This window comes from Lichenostomus cassidix, chromosome 1Aa (assembly GCF_008360975.1).
Source record: "Lichenostomus cassidix isolate B80296 chromosome 1Aa, HeHo_3.0, whole genome shotgun sequence".
NCBI lineage: Eukaryota > Metazoa > Chordata > Aves > Passeriformes > Meliphagidae > Lichenostomus > Lichenostomus cassidix.
Window position 1 is genome coordinate 49770554 of NC_139480.1, and position 21700 is coordinate 49792253.

The 21700-nt window shown below is 51.8% G+C and overlaps 1 protein-coding gene across 2 annotated transcripts in view; it reads left to right on the forward strand.

Moving 5' to 3' along the window:
- Positions 1-8745, forward strand: part of CACNG2 (calcium voltage-gated channel auxiliary subunit gamma 2) — a 52030-nt gene extending 43285 nt beyond the window's left edge. For both annotated transcript variants that reach the window (XM_085048864.1, XM_085048865.1), the window contains 3 exons: positions 3824-3907; positions 7555-7695; positions 8151-8745. In XM_085048864.1, coding sequence (XP_084904990.1) covers positions 3824-3907; positions 7555-7695; positions 8151-8686 — 761 coding nt within the window. In that variant the 3' untranslated portion in view covers positions 8687-8745. The remainder of the gene's footprint in view (positions 1-3823; positions 3908-7554; positions 7696-8150) is intronic.
- The last annotated feature ends 12955 nt before the right edge of the window (positions 8746-21700 follow it).

Genomic DNA, 21700 nt, shown 5'->3' on the forward strand with positions numbered 1-21700 from the left:
CTGCCATGACTGAGAGGGACTGAGGAACAGGAGGAAGATCTGATGGGTGATCATGAACAAGGATGAGGGGAGAGCCCAAAATGTACTGGGAGAGCTGCAGGGAGGAGGTGGAAGCACGTGGCTGAAGTTTCTCAGAGAGGCGTATGGGAGAGGACAGAGACACATGTGCTGTTTCAAGGTTTACAGCATGAAATATCTTGAGCTGAGAAGAATGGGAAGGGCAAAGGGACACAAGTAGAGAGGAGGTTTTGCTCTTACTTTCTCGGGGGGGTTCCAGAGCCCTACATGCCTTCCCACATAATGATTTGATCTCGCTCAGGCATTCAGGAGTATTAACTATAGGGTGGCACACAGCTCTCCACATCCCTGTCTCCGCAAACCACACGTGCAGAACAAGAAAAGGCTGTTGTGTCAGACCTCAGCAGCACTGCTGAGCTGCTCCATCCCCCCTCCCCTCTTCCACCAGCACAGGTGCCAGGGAAGCTGCTGTACCATCTCAGCAGGCCACAGATGTCCGTCAGAGAATTGCCGAGTGACCTTGGCACAAGAAGTGACATCCAGGCCTTCCCCACACAGAGCGGTTTCTGAACCGCTGCCATCCGTCACTCACCTGCTCCACGCACTTTGGGAGCCGCTGGCACCAGCACTCCCACACCATGCCCTCTTTAGCACGTCCCTGTATGGCACCAGGCAGAGGAGGGCTGTCACCCCCATTTTACAGGGTGGGACTCTGAGGCCGGGAGAAGTGGTTTTAACAGCATGCCTGTGGCAGAGCAAAAACTGAATCTTGTTCCCTTATATTCCCAGTTAGCGCATTAATGACCTAAATTCTGCATCCTTTCCCCATCCATCGCCCAGAGGAGCTAGGAGGCATTGGAGGAGAGGGTGTGGTAGCACAGGCAAGCAGTCAGCATCCAGATCCTCAGCATTCTGAGCTGAGCACAGACAAAGCAAGGGCTGAAGTGGGACCAGTGCTCCCCTCACGAACCCTGGCAGGGTTGATTCAGGGAGGGGAATCAACCTGGCACAGCCTATCAGCCTGTGGAGAAGGGCAGCTCCACAATGTCACAGCATTTTAAGCAAGCCAGGGCTGGGCACTCCAATGGCCAAGAACCCTGCTGAGCCAGGTCAGCAAAGCCTCTGGGACACTCAGCTCCAGGAGCAGATTTTCAAATAGCCTGCATGTCCCCTCAGCCTGCCTAAGCGGCTGAACCTCTAACCAGCTATCCCACGCAAGTCCATAGAAAAGACAGCCTGCACCAGATGCAGCATCTTCCCCAAGCAGCTCAATTCTTTACATAGGAATTAATCAGCCTCAAATTCAGCAAGAAACAGAGCGGGGGAGAGGGAGAGAAAAGGAAGCAGGGAAAGGATGTCACACGGTGAGGGGGTTTCCAGATGCATTGCGTCTTCCCTCCCCGGCTGATTCCAACTGGGAGGCTCCGGCTGTGTGCAGGGAACATCACCTGGGAGGTGCATGCAGGCTCTGCCTGCAACCCCAGCATGTCTGGGCAGGAGGAACTCAGTGTTCAGGATCTGCTGGGCAAGGAACTGAAATCTGAAGCTGGAGACCTCCCCAGTGCCCCGAAGAGTGCCAGAGTTCCCGTGCACTGTACAGCAGTGACCGCAGCCAAAGGAGCAGGGTGACGAGCTGCTCATCTGTCACAGGCAGATGGCCCCAGGCAGTCAGGGGCAAGGGAAAGGACCCCCCTCATGCTGTATCTGCCTGCCTCATAGGGATTTTAGTGGGCAAGTAGCAGGGTGGAAGTGTGCCAAGGCAATTTGCTTGGCTATGAAGCTTTCCTTCCAGAAGAGCAATGGCTGAGAAACAGACACTTTTTGAACAAGGTAGCTGGGTTGGGGATGGGTGATTAATAACCTTCTTTCACAACCCACAGTTTCAATGTGGGAATAGTATGTCAGAGCTACACAGAGAGGCTTTGTTCCTACTTTCTTCTATTACTTACCTCTTAATGCACACACACTCCTCTCTGCTGTCTCCAGTCTCTTCATGCAAGCTCTTTGAATTAGGAGTTAAATGCAATAGGTACCTTGCAGGCATCAGACACAAGCCAGCTGGATGCAGAAGCCAGACTTGAGGGCTGACCTGAAGAAACCCACCTACCTGCCTTCTATTTACCCAGCTATTTACTCAGGGTTGCCTCCCAAAGCATCCCAAACATTAATCCATCAAGGCTTGGCCCCAAGAAGAAACTCAGGGAGAATCCTTGGTCCTTCTTCCATCTATTCACAAATACCTGAAAGATCATTCAAACTCATCTGGAATAAACCTTCCAGGACATGGCTTGGGGACCTGACATGCTGCCTGCAGGTCTCAGCCTGGGTGGGGTTGGTCTGGAAGACCTCTGTTGCTCTTCCCAGAGGCAACAACCTCAAGTGTGGTGGCTTCGTTTTCCCCTTGCCCTGGACACCCAGCTGGTCCAGAAGCTGGGTTCAGGACTGCCAGGTTGCCACAGCATTTGTCACTCTCCAGACTCAGGCTCCAAATGCTTCTGCTGAGGAGTCAATGAGCCTGAGCCCCTTTGTTGGTTGACCTCTGGTGGGGAGGCCCATGGGATCACCATGTCTACCCACACACCTCATGCAGACACTGCATTCATCCTTTCTGGACAGATTATGTCCATCAGGTCTGTGTTAATGGCCAGCAGTGCAAGTGTCCAGAGGGAAATGGAATGAAGGGTAATAGAAAAATTTTATAGGAAACCCTGGGGATATAATGAAATTGTCTTTCACATGGTCATCTTTTACAAGAATGGACAACCTGATTGTTTGAGATACTAATTAACCAGTGGTCATGGTGAAAATTAAGATGTGGCTTGAGGAGTATATCTTTGGAGTGGTATTCCTGATGTCAGGAGGAGATATGAATGATGAAAATAAGCGTCTGGTAGACATCCCAGCCAACAAAAGGCTTGGAAGATGTCACTGGCCTCCTGCTGGGATGGTCTTGCTGGTCATGGAGTGTGTGAAAAAGGCTGACTAAAACTAGCAGAAGACCCTGTGCACACACCAGCCTGATGGAACTGTGTCCAGCCCAGCTTCCCTCACTTACGGTGGAAGATTTTGCTTCCCCAGCTCAAAGGTGTTTTGCTGCATTCACACACTTGCACCAAGCTTGTAGCCTCAGTCTGTGAGAGGACACCAGAGGAGGCCTGGCAAAGGTATGCAAGAAGAAGCAGTCATGGGGAGAAAGCAGATTAAGAGCTTTTGTTCTCCCACCGAACCAGAACAAAAGGTTGTATCCTGCCCATGGAATGAAAGGGAATTCAAACTTTTCTCAGCAAATTCACAGCTGAGAAAAACAAACACCTTTGCACCCACACCTGATCACCCTGCCAGGATTCCCTCACTGCTGGGACCCACTGAGGCCACGCCAGGGGAGACACTGAGGTGTGCTGATGTAACCCACAGTGACACCTGCACTTTACACTGTGTCCCAGTCTGTGCCTCCTGTTCCCATCCCACCTCCCTCAGAGCAGGCAGAGTTCTCCCACCTGTCTGTGGCAGGAGTCATGGAGCTTCTGGAGCTCTCCTCTGCTGAGTGGGGCATGCTGGGCTAGGTGGGCATCAGGCTGGATCCTGACAGCAAACCTCACATTCCTGTGCAAATAGGAGGGAGATACACGTGCGAGTGGGCAAGGAGAGCCCCAGGCATTTGCCAGGAATACACACACGAGTGGGTGTGCTGCCTGGGAGGAAGGAAGGCAGGGCGGGCACAAAAGGTGACGCAGAGGGCAGCTGTTCCTGCAAGGCAGGTTTTGGTGTTCTCATTTGTTCTTTTTTTTTTTCTCTTGTTCCCTAGGGAATTTTAAAGGTCTGTGTAAGCAAATCGATCACTTCCCTGAGGATGCAGATTATGAAGCCGATACAGCAGAATATTTCCTCCGTAAGTCCGCAGGCTCTCTTTGCAGTGGCTTGTAGCTGCTGGCGTCGGGCAACTTTTGTTTTCTGAACGCAGGGTGGTGGAAACATGGGGACCTGTGAGGCTCACTGGAGACCCCAGAGTCTTGTCACCCCCTAAAAATGGCTCCACTCTCACCTCCCTGGAGCCCTGCCCATGAGACGAGGCAAATTCAAACTCACAGTAACAACCGATGGCATTTTTTTTATTAGCAGCAATTGATAGCGATATAAAATCACTCTCAGTTCAAATCCCTTGAAAAGCTGCTGACTGGGCATAAGGTCAGACTGGGCTAGCTGGGGCAGTGTGTGTGTGAGTGTGCATGTCCTCCTAAAGCAGAGGAAGTTTATATTTCCTTATCTGATACTCCAGTGGCACCAGACTTAAGAAATTAGCTGGATTTTGTCTGAGGAGCTCTTATGGCTCTCTTCGCCTTTCCCCAAGCACCACTTCCCTACAGAGGCTGCAGATCCGATCCTTGCTGGTTTTAGTGATTTCAGTGGTGAAAGCAGGAAGCAGGAATAAGGACAGTCAGAGCCTTTGGAAGAAAAGACCTGGTGCTCACCCAGAGCCCCTAGGAGAGGCACTGAACCCTAGGCACAAGGCATGTCTGTAAGGAAAGCTAGCCCAAGCTGCAAGTCCAGCCTGAGATGGTTGGGTGAAGCTCACCACTGTGCACAGCAGCATCCTGGCCAGCAGGACAGGTCCACATCAGGTGTTGTCCTGCCTGGCTGCCCTCCCCAGCCAGCATTTCCACCCACCCCAGAGGCAGGAGCTTCCTCTTCCTTTAGCACAGCTGAACAGGGAACACTCCTCCTTTTAGGTCCCCACCTTGCTATCCTGCCCTCCCTCCACAAGCCCAACAGTCTTTTGACATCATGAGATCTTCTCCCTACAGAAATCTGAGATGAGTGCTTTTGACCTTCCAAGGTTAATCATCAGAGGCTTCCAAAGACCGGGAGTCTTTCAGAATAGCTCCCTGTCATCCGGGTGTGCTCCAAGCCAGATGTGGAGACCCAGCCCTGCGGCAGGGATGAGAGAGATAATTTAGGAACTGTGAGGCTCATTTGTATGTGAAAAGAGGCAGATCTTATGCTGCTTCCTCTTGCTTTCTCAAACAGTCCTTCATCCACTGTAAATTGTAAATAACCAAGGGAGATTGCTTCTTTCAGCTGCCTTTCTGCAGCACCAGTCTCTTAATTGCTGCATGGCCCCTGAACAGCAGAGCTGAAGACAGGGGTTTGATCCGGTTTGGCACAGGGATGCCAAAGGTTTGCAGGCTGCCTCCGAGGGCAAACCAGCCCCTGCAGAGCTGCTTGGGAGCAAGGAAGCTGCCTGCAGCATCAATTGCACTTCAGAAAAAAGAGTTGAGGGAAGGGGCCAAACATCTCAAGAAAAATGGGTTTGTTCCCTCAGAGGGAACAAGATCTGAAGACAAAAATTGGCCCAGTGTCAGGACCTGACAGTGTCCCCAGAGTAAAGCCCTTTTTAAGAAAGAGCCAGGTTCAAAGAGGGATTTGGCAAGTCAATAAAGGACTACTTGGGTCACTCCTGAGGGAAGTGGGATTTCTGCTGGCTTAGACCTGCCTGGAGAAGGACCCCACCAAACAGCTTCTTCCCAGAACTTGTGCCAAACTGGAGTCCCTGGGTGCTCTGCATGGGCGATGCCTGGCAGTGCCATCAGGAACAGCTAGGAAGTTGTTTATTAGCATCAGACTAGGCAATTCCCTCAGGCCCAGGGGACCACGACAATGATGGGGCAGTGTCCATGGCCAGAAGGGCTTGGACATTATTTCTGCCAGCCATCCATGTAAAGTGTCTTAGGTTTTTTCCAAATCCAAAGCATCAGAGAGGAAGCAGGAGCATCCCTGTGTTTCTTTGCTAGCAGACACAGATGATTCAAGGGAGCATACAAACACCAGTTCCTTCTCTTCAGGCCACAGGCTAAACCCAGGAAGACTGGATGATATTCTTCCCCTCTCTTGCTGGCATGGTACCCCTGAGAGGCTGAGGAAGGCTCCTGTCCTTCCCCATCACATGACACCTGCAGCTTCCCATGTCAGCCAGCAACTTTTCTGTTCTCCCAACAGACATGAATTTCAGAATTAAGACAGATAAAACCGATGTAAAGACCAGGTTGCAGGACTGACTAAGCATCCCTCCAGAAACCCTCTTGACAGTGGGTGTCTGCTTGATGTTTGCTTCCTGCCATTTAAGCCTCCCGTCATAAAATCCCACCTTGCTTTCCAGAAGCTATTAAGATGGTTATTACTGCTACCCTGTTGCCTGAAACACAGCCAGGCAGAGCTGGAAAGCAAGCAAGAGAGATTTCTCTCTGCCTTCTGCATTCCCCATGCACAGGCCATGGGCTAGGCCCCCCTCAAAGAGCTGATTGCTTGTGCCTGGCAGGATCCAGAGACCAGCAGGGTCTTTGAAGAGTGGTCTCTGCTCACTTAGGAAAAAGTCCTGCATTTGCTTCAGCAGGGTTCATTCTTTCAGGCAAGGAAGGATTAGCTTTCATCCCCCCTTTCCAGATCTTTGCTCCACCAGCAGAATGGCACCAGCCCGTCTGATACCTTTCTTTATCAAGCAAGGCTTCATTTCACACTTTAACAGCTTATTTTCCCTTGTGAAGGGAGGAGAGAAGGCCTTCCTAGTTTAAAAAAAATAGGAATATTCTCACTGCAGACTCAGGCAGAGCTTTGGCTCCCACGGAGCCACCCACGAGTGGTGTGTGCATGTGTGAGTGGGTGGGCTTACACAGCCTCAGCCTTTCGCTGTGGGAACACCAGTCAGGCCCCCCAGAAGCTTTGGGGTATGTTCTGCATGCACACATGAGCATTATACGTGCATCTGTGCATCGATGCCGTTGCCCTCTGCTGGCTGAGCTCCTCCCGTATCGACCGATGGGGAGCGTGCGTGTGTGGGAGCTGGCACATCCAGAGCCATCACTGCCCTCTGGAAGGAGCCCAGGCATTTAATCACTAGGATAAGCCCCGCGTTTCGGCACACAGGGCTGGGACTTTTGCTTCTCGGTCCTCACTGCAGCTGCAGAGCAGTGCATGGCACCAGAAGCTCCTTCTCAGCCCTAAAAAAAAAAAAAATCTCCTTGAGATGCTCATGCCCTTTCGGGAGGATTCGAGATTGAGCAGCTCTGCAGGAAGCATTTGGGTTGCTGCTCTTTGAAGTGCAGGCTCGAGCGGCAGAGCCTCGCAGAAGGAGAAGCTGAGTGGTGCCTGGGCTCCCCCTCCAGCCCATAGTCCCCCCAAAAACAGAGGAAAAGGCAGTGTGAAGGGGCAGAGACAGCACAGGCAGGCTCCCAGCTCAGCCCCCTCTGCCTCTCTGTGCTGCTCCGCGGCAGCAGCAGTGGCCAGGGCATGGGAGAGTTGCTTTGGACACTCTCTTTTTCTGACACACTTTGTTTCTCTCTCCCTCCCTCCATCCCCCAATGCCTTTATCTCTTCTTAATTACTCCCCTACCGCACGCTGCCCCCTGTCTCTCCCCTTCACCCCCACCCACAAACTGCACTCACACGCCCCTGTCCCTCACTCCGGTGCTTTTTCCACGTCCGTTTCCTCTCTCTCACACCTGTGCTGTTCTTTCTGCCCCGCCCTCCCTCTCTCCTCTGCAGGGGCTGTAAGAGCCTCTAGTATTTTCCCGATCCTGAGTGTGATTCTGCTTTTCATGGGTGGACTCTGCATTGCAGCCAGCGAGTTCTACAAAACCCGACACAACATCATCCTTAGTGCCGGCATCTTCTTCGTGTCTGCAGGTAAAGGACTGGAGGCACAGGGCCTGATGCCCCGGGGATGAGCTCCAGGGGTCGGGGGGCTGCCCAGCCAGGACATCTGCAAGGGCACAGTTGCCTAGGCGGGAGTGTGGGTATTTCCCAGCCCTGAGAAGCCTTTTCCGGGCTGAAAGCAGCGTCACAAGGATGCCTCTCCACCCTGCCAGCTCATCCAGCAGAGGCAGGCAGGCAGGGGCTTTCCTACTGCTTGGGAGCTGATGGAGGGAGAGTGCTTCCCTAACTCCTGACAGCTCGCAGGGACCAGCCAGAAGGGCAGTCCAGGGAAGCACCAAACACATGGGGAGGGTTTTGCCCATATTTCCCATGGAAAACTCCCCACCAGGAGGGGATGGGCCGGGATTCAGCCCCACAGCCCCTGTCACTGCCACGTGTGACCTTCCTGATATCTCCTTCTCTCTCCCCCGCCGGCTGGCTCGCAGGTCTGAGTAATATAATTGGCATCATCGTATACATATCAGCCAACGCTGGAGACCCCTCCAAGAGTGACTCCAAGAAGAACAGCTACTCCTACGGCTGGTCCTTCTATTTCGGGGCCCTGTCCTTCATTATAGCCGAGATGGTGGGAGTGCTGGCCGTCCACATGTTCATAGACCGGCACAAACAGCTGCGCGCCAACGCCCGTGCCACGGACTACCTCCAGTCCTCCGCCATCACCCGCATCCCCAGCTACCGGTACCGCTATCAGAGACGCAGTCGCTCCAGCTCCCGCTCCACCGAGCCTTCACACTCCAGGGATGCCTCTCCCGTCGGGATCAAAGGGTTCAACACCCTCCCATCAACAGAGATCTCGATGTACACCCTGAGCAGGGACCCGCTGAAGGCGAGCACCACTCCCACCGCCACCTACAACTCCGACAGGGATAACAGTTTCCTGCAGGTTCACAACTGTATCCAGAAAGAGAACAAGGACTCTATCCACACCAACACAGCCAACCGCCGGACCACCCCGGTATGAAGCCGTCGCCAGGAGCTGAAAATGGGGCAGGATCGGGCAGGAGGAGACGGGGGTGGGCTGCAGGGTGGGGAGGGTGGAAGGGGGCAGGGGGCAGCAGGGGGGTGGGGAAGGAGGAGGTGGAAGCGCCCCTTGGTGGAGTGGGGACCTTCCCAATGCAAAAAAAAAAAAAAAATCCACAAAAAAAACAACAAACAACAAAAGCAAACAAAAAAAAAAAACTGACAAAAAAACAACGAACGAACGAACAAGCAGATAAGCAGACAAACAAGCGAGTGAACAAAAAAAAAAAAAAAGCAAACCAAACAAACGAAAAGGAAACGTGAGGAAAGAGACAACAGTGAAAAAAATTATTTAAAAAAAAAGCAAAAGGAAAAAAGAAAAAAAAGAAAAACTTTAAAACTGAGAGAAAGAGATTTAAAAAATAGAAATAAATTTAAAAGAAAATGCATGATTTCCCATGTACCATTATTTTAACATTTAATAAAAACAGATTTAAAAAAATAAAAGGGAACCAAGAAATAACAAACGACAATAAATCAAGTGGGAGGAAGAGGAGGAGGAGGCAGCTCTTTTAATTTTGGGAGGTTTTATTCTTTAATTTTACGGTTTGTTTCTCACTTACCTTTATCCCAGCACAGGCTCCTTGGGGAACAGAGACAGGGGTTCGGCTGCCAGTGACTTTGGCGTCCTTGGGCCAGTTCTGGAGGATGCTGGGCGCCAGAGTTAGCCATGCCCCACTCTGTTCCCCCAAGACCCATGGGGATCCACTCCATTCCCCTGGGATCCGTGGGGATCTGCTCACCCCCCACAGGTCCGCAGGGGTTCAGAGTGACTCCTGCTCTAGGGAGTGCAGGAGCTGATGCTGAGTCACCCCTGCTCAGTGTCCCCAGGGGGGTCCCCACTCCCCCAGCCCTGGGGACCCTGCGGTTAACGGTGACAGTGCAAAAAAACAAACAGACAAAATCAATAAAGACTCACACGCAGAGACAAAAAAAAAAGAAAAAAAAAAGGACAAAAGAGGTTTCTTAAAAAAAAAGTGGCAATTTTTTTAATAAAACAACAGCTATAAATAAATGTAAATATAATAAGTGGATTTACTTGCAAGAAGAACAGATAGTATTTTTTTTCTTTTAATTTTTGTTTTCTTCAGCTTTAAACTGTGAAAAAACAAAGGGAAAGAGGCAGCGGGGAGCTGTGTGGGAGGCACAGGTGTGGGGGGCTGGTGGAGGGCAGCTGGGGCTCCCATCCCTTCAGGATGCTGATGCTGTGGGGGGGACACACACGGGATGCTGCGGGGGGGACACCTGTGCCCACGCTCACACACTCGTGCCCTGGTGAGCGCATGCTCTCCTGTGAATGCTCCAGAGGCTCCCCAGGGTGGCCACGCACCCCTCAAATCTGCCCAGATCCCCCTTAGGTCCCACCAGTGGGGCTTCAGCCATGTGGGGACACGGTGAGACCACCCAGCCGCCCCCTAAAACCGCTGCCGTCCTCGCCTGGGCACAGCCGGCACACCCTGACCCCCAGGGACAGATGCCAAGCCCTCGGGTGTCCCCAGGCCCGCTGGGCTCTGTGCTGCTCCCCACCCTTCTCCTGGGGGTCCCCGACTGCCGTGGGCTCCTCCAGCAGCCGGGTCCCCCATCCCTCCCTGCCGTGCCGGGCAAGGGGACAACGGGGACAGCTTTTAGCGCAGCTCCCTCCGCAAGAGCCGCTGGAGCCAGGCGGCAGGGGAGGTGGCAGCAGGGGTGATGGAAGCCGCTGTGACACCCCACGGGACACCGGCCAGCACCCCTTTGGGGCTGCCCCCCGAAAGGAGGAGCGCCCGGGGCAGGCACAGAGCCGAGGCTTTGCGGGATGGGGCCGCTGAGCCCTTCGGCAGCTCAGACCCACTTTTCGACTTTTTTGGCGTCCCCATTCCTGCTGCTCCAGTTTTAGGAGCTGCGCAGTCCCCGCTCCAGGTCCCAGCGGGGTTTCTGCTTTAAAGCAGCCACATCCTCCCTGCTCCCCCCGACCCACTGCTGCTTCCTCCCGCTTCCCCGCTCCGGGGCAGGGCGGGAGGCAGCAGAGGGAAGGGGTCACCCCAAAAAACGGCATCACAGGGCGAGAGGCGAGCGCATCGGCTGGGTGTTCACACCCCACCCCACCGCTGACACCCCCTCCTGTGGCCCCAAACCCTTTAAAAAAGACTCCCAGGGGAATCCAGGAATAAGTTAAAGCCAGATCCCGGCGTAGAGGGAAGGCGGTTTTGGGGTTTTCATCCCCACCCAGCACTGCTGGGAGCTGGGGAGCATTCACAGGGCTGAGCGCGCCCCGGGGCCAGGAGGGAAGGGCAGAGCGTGTGCAGGAGGCTAGGGCTGGCGGGGAAGCTCTTTCCCCAGGGTGTTGCTCATGTCCAGCTCAAACCAGTACAAGAAACCAACCTCCATTTTCTTTCTTTCGTGGTTTTTTTCAGACTGTTAAAAAGAAAAAAATTTTAAAAAGAGAAAATGACAAAAAAAAAATCCTGGTACATGAAATAAAGATTTTTTTTTTATATATAACTTGGTCCTCGTTTATGTGGATTTATTGGGGGGATTAATAGTGCCAGAGGAGTACCTCGAAACCCAGCAAGAGAATCTACTGCTGTGGACAATTCTGTCCTCATTATAAATTTAGAGGATGGGCTTGCTTCAAGACAGTCTTCAACGAGACAAGAGGAGAGGGCTTTGCCACAACTGTTCTTTGAAGTAAGTGCAGTAAAACTCAAGTCACACATGTGGGCATTCTCTGCTGCCCTCCAAAACATCTGCTCCAGCCTCTCTTTAACCTCCAGCATCTCCCCTCCTGTTCCATCCTTGGGGTGCAGCTACCACAAAGGCTGATGCTCCAACCCAGTGGCTCTCATGGCAGCAAGCCAAGAATTGACAGCAAGGTCAGAATTCATACATACTGGAGGGCTCAGAAAGGAAAAAGAGAGTGACCCCAGCATTGTTTTGGGGTTTTGTTCAGCCACACATGGGATTTCTGGCAATATCCTCAGTAGCTGGGTTGACAGTTGCTGTCTGGTGGAAATGCTCAGCATAGGAGCCTCAGCAGGGGATAAGTGACAGCTGGAGATGCAGACCCAGAAACAGGTAAGGTGGCAGCAGAGCAGGGAGGTGAGATCCCCACAAAGGGGACTAGGCTCCCGGCATGTCCCCTCTCCTCTCCCTCACCATGGGCAGCAAGGGTGTCACCAATGAGCTTCCCTTCACCCTGCACTGGGCTCTCACTTGCCGTGAGACCCTCCATGGCTTTCTGAAGCAGATCAGAATCCCCATCAGACTGTCACCACGAGCTCGGAGGGGTGCCAAGGTAATTGGGGGCACCCGCCGACCCATTTCTGCTCCTCCTCCAGGGATCCTTCCCAGCAGCAGCCTCACCAAGAAGGAGGGCACAAGGAGGGGAGAGGCAGCAAAGCAGGCCAGGTGCCTGTCTGGGGGACACCAGGGAGCTCCTGGCCCTGCCACATGCACAGGAGACAGCTGCCTTCCCACCCTGTCTGGTGCACAGACCCCAAAACCTTCTCACCCCATCCTCATCTCCTTGCCTGGCTCTGAAGCCTCCACCAGTGCTGGGTGCTCCCACTCAGGCATAGTTGGGATGACCTCAAGGAATACTCCATGAGGGGCTCTTCCTCCTAGGGTGCAGATGCTTCTGCCCTTTTCAGTCTGGCTTTGATGGGGTGAGGCAGCAGAGGCGGAGAGGCAGGCAAGCAGCGCCGGCCTGAAATTAGGTGTGGGGAATGCTCCTCAGACAGCGCCAGCCTCCATGCTGTAATAATTAGTACTAATATTCACCACTTATACAGCACTTTTCATGTTCAAAGCACTTTGCAAACATTAACTAATTAATGTCATATTAAGTGATGTCTTAGAGGGGCAGCATCGAAACAAACGACTTGTGCGTGGGCAGAAGCTCTCATTCCCCATCTCTCCCCAGGCACATTAACACTTCGGTAGGTGAGAGACCCTAATATGTTATCCTGTGCCCCTCCTGGTTCTCAGGGCTCCCCATGCCCCATGCTTGCCTCTCCCAGTGCTCTGGCAGGCCCTGAGCATGCCAGGGGTGAGCAGGGCACCAGGGTCTTCTCCTCCACAGCACTGAGCCACTGAGATCCCAGGGAAGCCAAAGAGTCGTGACTGAGAGGTCAGTTCAAATATTTGGGTTGGAGAAGTTCCTGCCCCAGTCCCAAGCCCCAGCAGTGGGGAAGGAGAGACAGCAGGCCCCTTGCAGCACAGCCAGGGTGGAGATGGAGCAGGCAAAGCCTGAGCTGGCAGTGGTACCAGGTCTTCCTCTGCATGGAGACAGAGCATGGCTGAAGAGGGGGCAGCCTCTGGGGGATGGTGTGGGGCAAGGGAGCACTTGCTCCTGAGCAATGCCCAGGTCCTCACGTGTGTGGGTGTGCTGTCAACATGTGCTTGCTGCTCCTCTGCTGCCTCGCTCATGTGGACCACAGCCAGAGCTGTCTGCATTTTGCTTTAGTGGGAGACGCCGAGAGCTCCTCATGTGGGGAAACCCAGATACTTGGCTATTAAATTAACGTCGGGCATTAACTGCATCAGTGAAATGGTTTAAACACCCAGGAGTGGTAATTAGTAATTATGGTGTGGTGAGGGAGGATATTAAGACCCAGGTATGGAGCCCAGTATTTTTCTCTGCAGATAATTTTTAGTGCCAGATGACTACAGAGAGAGGCCAAGCGTCAGACACGCAAGCCTGCTGTCTTGCTTGTGTGTGAGGAGTGCCACGGGGGAAGAAGAGAACCACACAGCTCGTCTTTCAAAAGCCAAGCACCGAGGCCAAGGACAGAGAAAGGTTTCAGAAGGAGAGCTGAGGGACAAAGAGGGTCTGTGAAGAGGTACAGTCACATAACTAAGGCTGCTGGCTGAGCAAGGATGGCAAAGGACAGGCTATGCGAATGTCCTGGATGTCTCCCCAGAGGCAGAGGTAGCACCAAACAACTTGGCATCCCCTTCCCAGGTGTCTTCCAGCTGCTGGGGCCTTCTCCCCTCATCTCCCCAGGCTCTTCTGGACACCTTGGAGAGACAGAAAGAAGGGGCAATAGCTTTGATAGGGAAGGGAGGCAGATGGAGGATAAAATTGGAGCAGGACCTATGCAGATTAAGCAAATGTGAATTAAATGCCACCAGCCTGAGTTTCACCTCCAAGCATGGGGAACAAGTGATCCCTCACACTAAGCTGAGGCATGGAGCTGGACCAGTGCTGTGCAGTATGCAGGTCCTCACCCAGGCAGGGCATTTACAGGAGTTCTGATCCAACTGAGCATAGCTGTATCCCACTTTGCTGGCTCCACAGAGATCCAGAGTAGCTGTGCAACCAAAATGCCCCATGGAGATGAGAAACTCCCCTTCAGCCTGAGAGAGTGGACAGGGACCTATCACCCAGACATGGGACAGGTCATAAAAAGACCTTTAACTGGGGATCTTTACCCACAAGGGTACGGAGGACATCTGTGATGCCCTACTGTCCGTGGTGGCTATTCCTTACTAAAGCCATCAGCCACTGGCTGGCAGAGGGGTGCTGAGGACCTGCCAGACATGGAGCTGCACTGAGGACCCTGACAGAGGATCCAGGACCCCAATGGGCCGTGCTACTTCCCACAGCTGCAGCAGCAAGAAATGGGTGACTGCCTCCATCTTCCCGGCTGCCAATCCCAGCTTTGACCTGGCCCTGGCAGAGCCAACACAGACGCAAACCATTCTGGCAGAGTGTTGTCACTTGCGCCAATTTTACACCGTGGAGAGGAGTAACGTGCGAATGACGCCAAACCCTGCTGGCCTCATTTCGCTTGCCCTTTATTGGAACCTCCAGGCCTTGCACCCTGGGCTCAGAGCAGGAAGGGTGCCACGGCTCATGTAAGCAACAAGGGCTGAGCTGAGGCAGTCTCAGCATCCTCTGCAGCGTTCAGCTCCTGACATTGCGGAAAGCCCGCGGTGGAGGAGCCGGCCGGCCTGATAGCCGCAGCTTCAGCAAAGGGGTCAAGATCCACGGCCACGGGCTGAGTCCCAGAAACAGATCCACAAGGGCAAAGTGCTGGGCTTGGGAAAGGGCTTTTTCTGCTTCTGCTCCTCCTGCTGCTCCTGATCCCCTCGGGGATGGAAAAAACAAGGGACTTTGCTCTCTAGGGACCTGTCAATCAGAATCTGCCAGCACCGTTTAATTTGCTGCATTTATGCCTGCCAGGAGCGCCGGCCGGGCTGCCTGTTCCTGAGCAGGCAGTGCCATCCCGTGGGACGAGCTCGGCACAGCAGCGGAGCCTCAGAGCCGCACTGTGCTGGGGCTGGAGCAGCCCCACAGCTCCCAGGGAAGATGCAGCGCTGGGACCCTTGCCCCGTGTCCCCCTGGTGCACAGGGGTGGCCAGCAGACATTGCCACTCTGCCAGGGCTCCTCACTGCCTGCTTTCCCTCATTGCCCCTCTCCTTCCAGCAGCTCAGAGGGGACACAAGGATGTAATTTACCTGGGGGTTCAGCTTAGTCCCACTCGTGATGGCTCCAGCCAGCACAGGGACAGGTGTTATTTTAGGAGGGGAGGGCAGACAACAAAGCTCTTACTGTGAGCTTGGTATGTCCATGAGGTTCGAGGCAGCATGTCCAGGAGGCTGCCTATCGTCAGCAAGGCCCCCCACTTCTCCTACCCTAAAATTTTCAGCTCTGATTGATGCCTAGCCATGGATCACCCAGGAGTGCTTAGTGGGGTTATATTTCATGCACACAGAGAAAAGAGCAATTCCACAGAGCAGTTCCCAGGTCAGGGAGCCCCATGGCTGCCCCATGTCTCCTTCTGCCCTTACTACTCTCCCTCAAGTACCTAGTGCTGCCTGTGGGTGTTTTGGGGACAAAGGGGTGAAGGGAAGGTCCCTTCCCAGCCCAATCCCCTTCCCATCCCCTCCTGTAGGGGCCACAAGCAAAGCCTGGGCCTGACCTTGGGAGTCAGCTGTGACCTTGGGAACTGCCTGATCCAGAGGAACAGGCTGCAGACAGGGAAAAGGAGAGCAAGAAAGACCTTGGACTGCTGCAGCGGGAGCTTTCTGGAGCAAGGCTGAGAGTGCGCATCCTTCCCAGCTGCCTCGGGGTACCTGACGCCCGATGGGGGACAGACGCAGCACAGCTCTGCCAGAAGGGACAAAAGCACCCGGCTGACTCCTCCAAAGACAGAAGAGAGCAGATGGCGCTGAAATCTGCTCAAGAGGAGAGGAAGGAATGGCCCCGAGGCCCCATACTCCCTGTACCCTCCGCACTCCCTGCACCCCGAGAGGCACATTTGTCCGCGGCCAAGCATGTCAGCCAGCCCTGTCCCTGACTTCTCAAGGAGCAGAGAAGGGAATGGCAACCACCGACTTGCTGGGCTGCTGAGTATCCCTTGCTGCTCTTCCCTTTTGTGGGGACCTTCCTGGCAGTCCCTGGGAAGGGAACAGTATGTTACACATAGGTAGCATCTGCTTTTGACTCCTTACTGCCTTGAAACTAGGTCTTGTGCAAATAGGGTTCAACTGTGTTTCCTAGAAGAAATTGCTTGCACTCTTTTTCTGCCTCCTGATATTCTGCTTAGACCTCTTTTCCTGGCTGGCATAAACATTAAGCTTTCCAGAGAAGGGACCAGCCAGGCAAGAGCATTTGCACAGCATGCTCAGCCCCAGAAGATTCTGATTTTTCACGGAAGTTACTCTAACACTGATGATGTCTAAGGAAATAACTGAGGGCCCTTCTGTGCAGGGCAAGAAAAGAAAACCCATGTTGCTCATAGCTCTGCTCACACCCAGATCCCTCTGATGGCAGCGCTCCACATGACTCAGGTACTGGATAATCGCAGGGGCATGGAGTGGGGGGTCCTGCAGCTGAAAAGCAAACTGCTAACTCAGTGGTGAGAGAGCACTGCATGCCCTGCATTTCCACCACCCAGGGCCCCATCCTCTTCCCCTGGCTGGATCTATGCAGCATTTCCCAGATGCAGCAGCCTCTGTGGACACCCATCACTACCAGATAGCTTTTATCTCCCCTGGTCAGGCAGGGAATGCTGTCCCTCCCTGCACAGCATGGAGGTGACAAGCTCCCAGTGCAGAAGCTCACTGGTGTGGCCTAGAAAACAGCCACAGAGCAGGGATTTGCAGCTGAGCCTGTGGACTCCCAGGCTCATACCCCAGCCACTGCACCAGCCTTCCTCTCCTGATGCAGGCTCAGAGCCAGCAGGGACGCTGCTGGCGCCAGCTGCTCTAATTGAGCTTTGTAGAATAAACTTGTGGAATTAGCCTGTTGGCTGCTGGGATAAAATCCAGCACTGAGTGCAGATCAAAGGAGACAATCTTGCTGACAGTTTGAGGGGAGGCAGCTGGACCTGGGCTCCTTCTACAGCTCTGGAAAGGGCAGTGCTCAGCAGCCAAGGGTGAGGATGCAGTGTGAGATGCACTGCCTCTTTGGCCATTCATCTGGTCCAGAGCCTGATGGTCAAAGCTACAGAAACCTTGGGAGAATTCTGACATTGGTGGCAAAAATAGTCAAAACCAGGCAAGAGACAGCACTAATTCAGAGAAAGACAATTTTTGGGTACACCAAAAATTGGTGGCTTTTCCTGGTAACGTGGAAGGAGCAGACAATGCAAGGTCAGACTCTGAGCCCAGCCTGCAGAAGCAGCATGGTTTAAGACGGGGAGGTCTCCCCTTGCTCAGATTCTGTCTGTGAGGACAAGACAGCCCAGCCCAGCAGCCAGGGAGAGCTCAGCATGGCAGTAGGAGGAAGAGAGGGAAAGAATAATAAACCAAGAATAATAAACTCAGCACATTCCTTGTGTGGACCTTACTGGACAGACATGGCTGGTCTGAACACACACAGCAAATCTGCCAGGTGCCACCTGCTCCCAGCCCCACCAGATTGCACAGGCAGCAAATTAAAAATCAGATTCACCGCACGTACTTGGTAACACTGTTTTATGGCCTTTCTTCCAGGGTTCCTGAAAATCCAATAGAGAATTTTCCTGAAAATCCAATCAAGAATTTCCCTGAAAAAGCTGGTGAGCAACTGCCACACGAGAGGACAGGTTTACAGTTCAGCAACCAGGACACCAGGGAGAGGAATGAAGCTCTTGGAAAGGAGGCCAAGCATTGCAGCAAAGCACCTGGCCTGGGAGAACAGCAGACTGAGGAGGCAGATGAGGAGGGCTAGGGAAGGAAGGAGGGCTTCCCAGCCTGTGAACATCAGTCTGGGGCATGAGCTAGTTCATACATGGCCAAGCCCTGGAGTCAGCAGTAAGCTCTGCTGCTTTAAAGATGATGACAGTGGCTGCGGAAGAGGAATCTGACCTGAGGAGGTGTGTGTGAACATCAGGGTTCCCTGCAGTGGGAAGGTGTTAAGGCTGAAGACTATTTCCCTGGGTTTCTGGGTTTGTCAAAAAGCATGGGACAGTGGAGACTAAGCATATGGCACAGGCATACGGTGTGTTCAGTCTTTAGTGGGGAAAAGGAGCCCAACTGTCTATATTTGATGCATTTCTTATAAGAAAGAGAAAAGAAACTACTGAAAAATAGTGTTTTAATGTGAACATTAGTCTTCCAACCCTCAGCTGCCTCTTTGAACAGAAGTACCATCATACAAGCTGGAAAGCAACCCATCTTACGGCTTTCCAGAGCTTTTTCCAAGGCAGAGGTGAGCTATTTTCTAGGAAAGGCCCCTAATGGATTGGGTGCTTGGACTTTCTCTCCTTCATTAGAATCTGGCAATACTGGTAATGCTGCCTGAGCTGTGCATCATCCTCTCTCAGAAGGAGCAGGCTGCTCAGTGCTGCGGCAGCTCACAGGGCCACAGCTCTCCAATAAGACCCAAAATGCAGAGGAAATGGATGGCAGAGAAGGTTTTGGACTGGAAAGTCTAAAGTGCTGGAATGAGTCCCTCTTTCATGGACCTGCTAGCACCAGCACAGAGCCCAAAGCCAGAGGAGTGGGAGACAAGAACGGAAAAACAGATGGGAGCAATTTATCCTGGCTGTTCTCATGAGCATCTTCCAGGGAAGAGTGATTAGTCTTATTAACTGATTAAATGATTAATTAACTGATGAACTGAAATTATGGATCGAGGCTCAAATGATTGCAAGCAAGTGTATTTGGAGTACTTTTCCAGGAAGCAGCATATTTCACGTGCTTTCCATGAAAACCAGAGGCCAGGTGGGGAACTGTTGGCAGCAGCAGTGTGGGGTCAGCAGGACAAAACCAGAGGCACATGGAGCTGTGGGGCTCCAGCAGGACACAGGAGGTGCAGTGCCTGGTGTGAAGTGGGAAGCAAGACAGACCTGCTCCCTCTCCTCAAAAATTTGACCTGAGACAGGATGAGGAAGTTGGGTCTGTTCATCCTGGAAAAGAGAAGGTCACTTTGAGACCTCATAGCAGCATTCCAGTGTCTGAAGGGGGACTAGCAGGAAGCCAAAGAGGGACTCTTCATCAGGAACTACAGTGACAGAACAAGGACTAAGGGCTGCAAATTGAAAGAGGGACATTTAGGCTGGATATCAGGAAGAAATTCTTTACTGGGAGGGTGATGAGACACTGGCACAGGTTGCCCAGGAAGTTGTGGATGCCCCAACCCTGGCAGTGTCCAACACCAGGCTGGAAAAGGCCTTGGGCAACCTGGTCTAGTGGGAGGTGTCCCTGCCCAAGGCAGGGGTGATTGGGACTAGAGGATTTCTAAGGTTCCTTCCAGCCTTAACATTCTATATTTCTTAATGTGGCAGCAAATGTCACCTGCTTAAGACTGGATTTGTTTTTTTTCCTCAGAACTCTTCTCCTCCTTGCTAAGAAAATGGAAGGTTAGTCCTCTCTTCATCACCATCTCCTAAGCTGTCAGTCCCTCTGAGCCCCTTGAGCCCATTGCCCCAGCTTGGGGGGGTGAGGGGCAGGAGCTGTGGGGGTCAAATGGAGCTGGGAGCCCACTAAATTGAAAGGAACTGCTGAGGCAGTTCAAGCACTAATGATGTTTGTCTCCAGAAAGGCTGTTTAGGTGAGACAGTTACAAATTGTATTTTATAAACTGTATTTCTGTAAGTGGATTTTTGTGCTGGCGGGAAGAGGAGCTTTAATAATCTCACTTCTGATTAATGGCAGAGTGTCTTGTCAAAGCAAAGGCTGCTGCAGCTTGGGTTCTTTCTCGAGGAGGAATCACAAGTGGTAAATAAAGAAGAAAATGCACACTTCTCTGCCTGGAAAGTATTGATCTAGACTCCTCCTAGGTAAAAGATATTCAGTAAAATTCTCTGAAGAGTTTGTTTTTGAGCCTGTGAGCTGAAGAGATTTGTAAACCAGGTCCTGCTCTTTTCAGGGGTAAAGAAAATTTCAATCACTCTGGCATGAGAACATCTGGGATTTAATGATTTATTGCCCTCACTCCCTGAGAAGAAATACTCTCCCAATTACAGAAGCAGGGACCTGAGGCACTGCTGTGTTAAATCACTGCTTCATGGTCTCCTGGAGAGGCTGTAGGGCTGAATCTAATGCCCAGCCCCAGGTCTCCCTTCCAGCAGGTCCAGGGAAGCCCTCAGGGACATGGGAAAGCTTGAATACCACACTGTGAACCCAGCAAGGGCAACTGCAATTTTAATTCTTCACCATCTTTAACTCTCAAGTCAAGTGTTTTTTTAACACCCTCTAAAACATGAAGTTGGTTGAATGATTAACAACTAAAGCCTGAGAAGTACTGTTTTTCTACAGAACCATTGCAGTTTGGAATATATTTTTATTTTAAGAAGCTCTGTGTGTGAGAAAATGAAGAGGTAAAGCATTAAGTCATGTTTGCTGTCCTAGAATGTGACTTTATTGACATACTTCTTGTCCAGAGTCCTGTAAGTCTGTTCTCTACCAAAGTAATCTCTTACCTTCTATCTCAATTTTTTTATAGGAAAACAGGAATTTGCCTACTAGACATCACAGCAACTCCACCCCATGTCTGTAAAGCAGCCTGGCACAACCAGATGGGAACTGCACATTAATAGCTGAAATTTTGATTTGACTAAGCAGAGGAACAATATTCTTCCAATACATGATTTGTAAGGTAAGTTTTCTTTATGACATCTGGGTACAAACTGAATGGGTTTTGTCACACACCACCCCTGGCTTTTACACTTAAAAGACACACTCAAATATTTTAGTCAACAGGGCAAATTAATACTATACTTAACATCATTCTCCTTCCTTTCCTACATTTTTTCCTTATTATGAGGCAAAATTTTTGAGGAACAAAATTTTGGTAAATGACAGTGTTGTTTTAAAAGAAGTTTTTTCACACAGTGTGCAAGAGGCCAATCCACACAAAGAATCAAGGTATTTGGCTTATTTACAGTTCTGCATAGAAAGGGGTGCTGTGTGGCAAATCCACAAAGCCAGCATGATGACTACCAAAGCTTTTTGCTATTTATACATTTTAGCAAACAAAGCCACTGATGTTCCTTGGCTAAAAATTACCTAATTCTCTTTTTAATTAGTCTTCTCTCTTCTATTGGTTAATGATTTAAACTCAGTTGCTGAGTTGTCTTTATTAGTTTCCTCCTTATCTTGGGGGTTCTCCCAAATGTCTTTGTGGCTTGTAAATTCTGCATTCTTTGCGCCCACCATCTGTGGTACATCCTTCTTCCCAAGTTTTGTTAACCTTCCCTGAGATTACTGAAACATGTTGACCCCAAAATTTAACAAAGAAATTCTATTGTCGAGGAATTTGTGATTAATTTGTCTTTCTAACACCTGGACATCGCTTGGAGCTTGTTTGTTAGCTGCTGTTTCATGGATTAAGCCTCTTTTCTTGTTGATTAGACTTGAAAGTACACAAAGCTCAAAGAACATCATTTCTTTAGAAATTAGAAAATATTTTTAATATTTGACATCATTTCGCCACGACGCTACCGCTTTACGGCAGCCGCCTCGTTTGTCGCTTTACGGCAGCCGCCTCGTTTGTCGCTTTACGGCAGCCGCCTCGTTTGTCGCTTTACGGCGGCGGCGCTG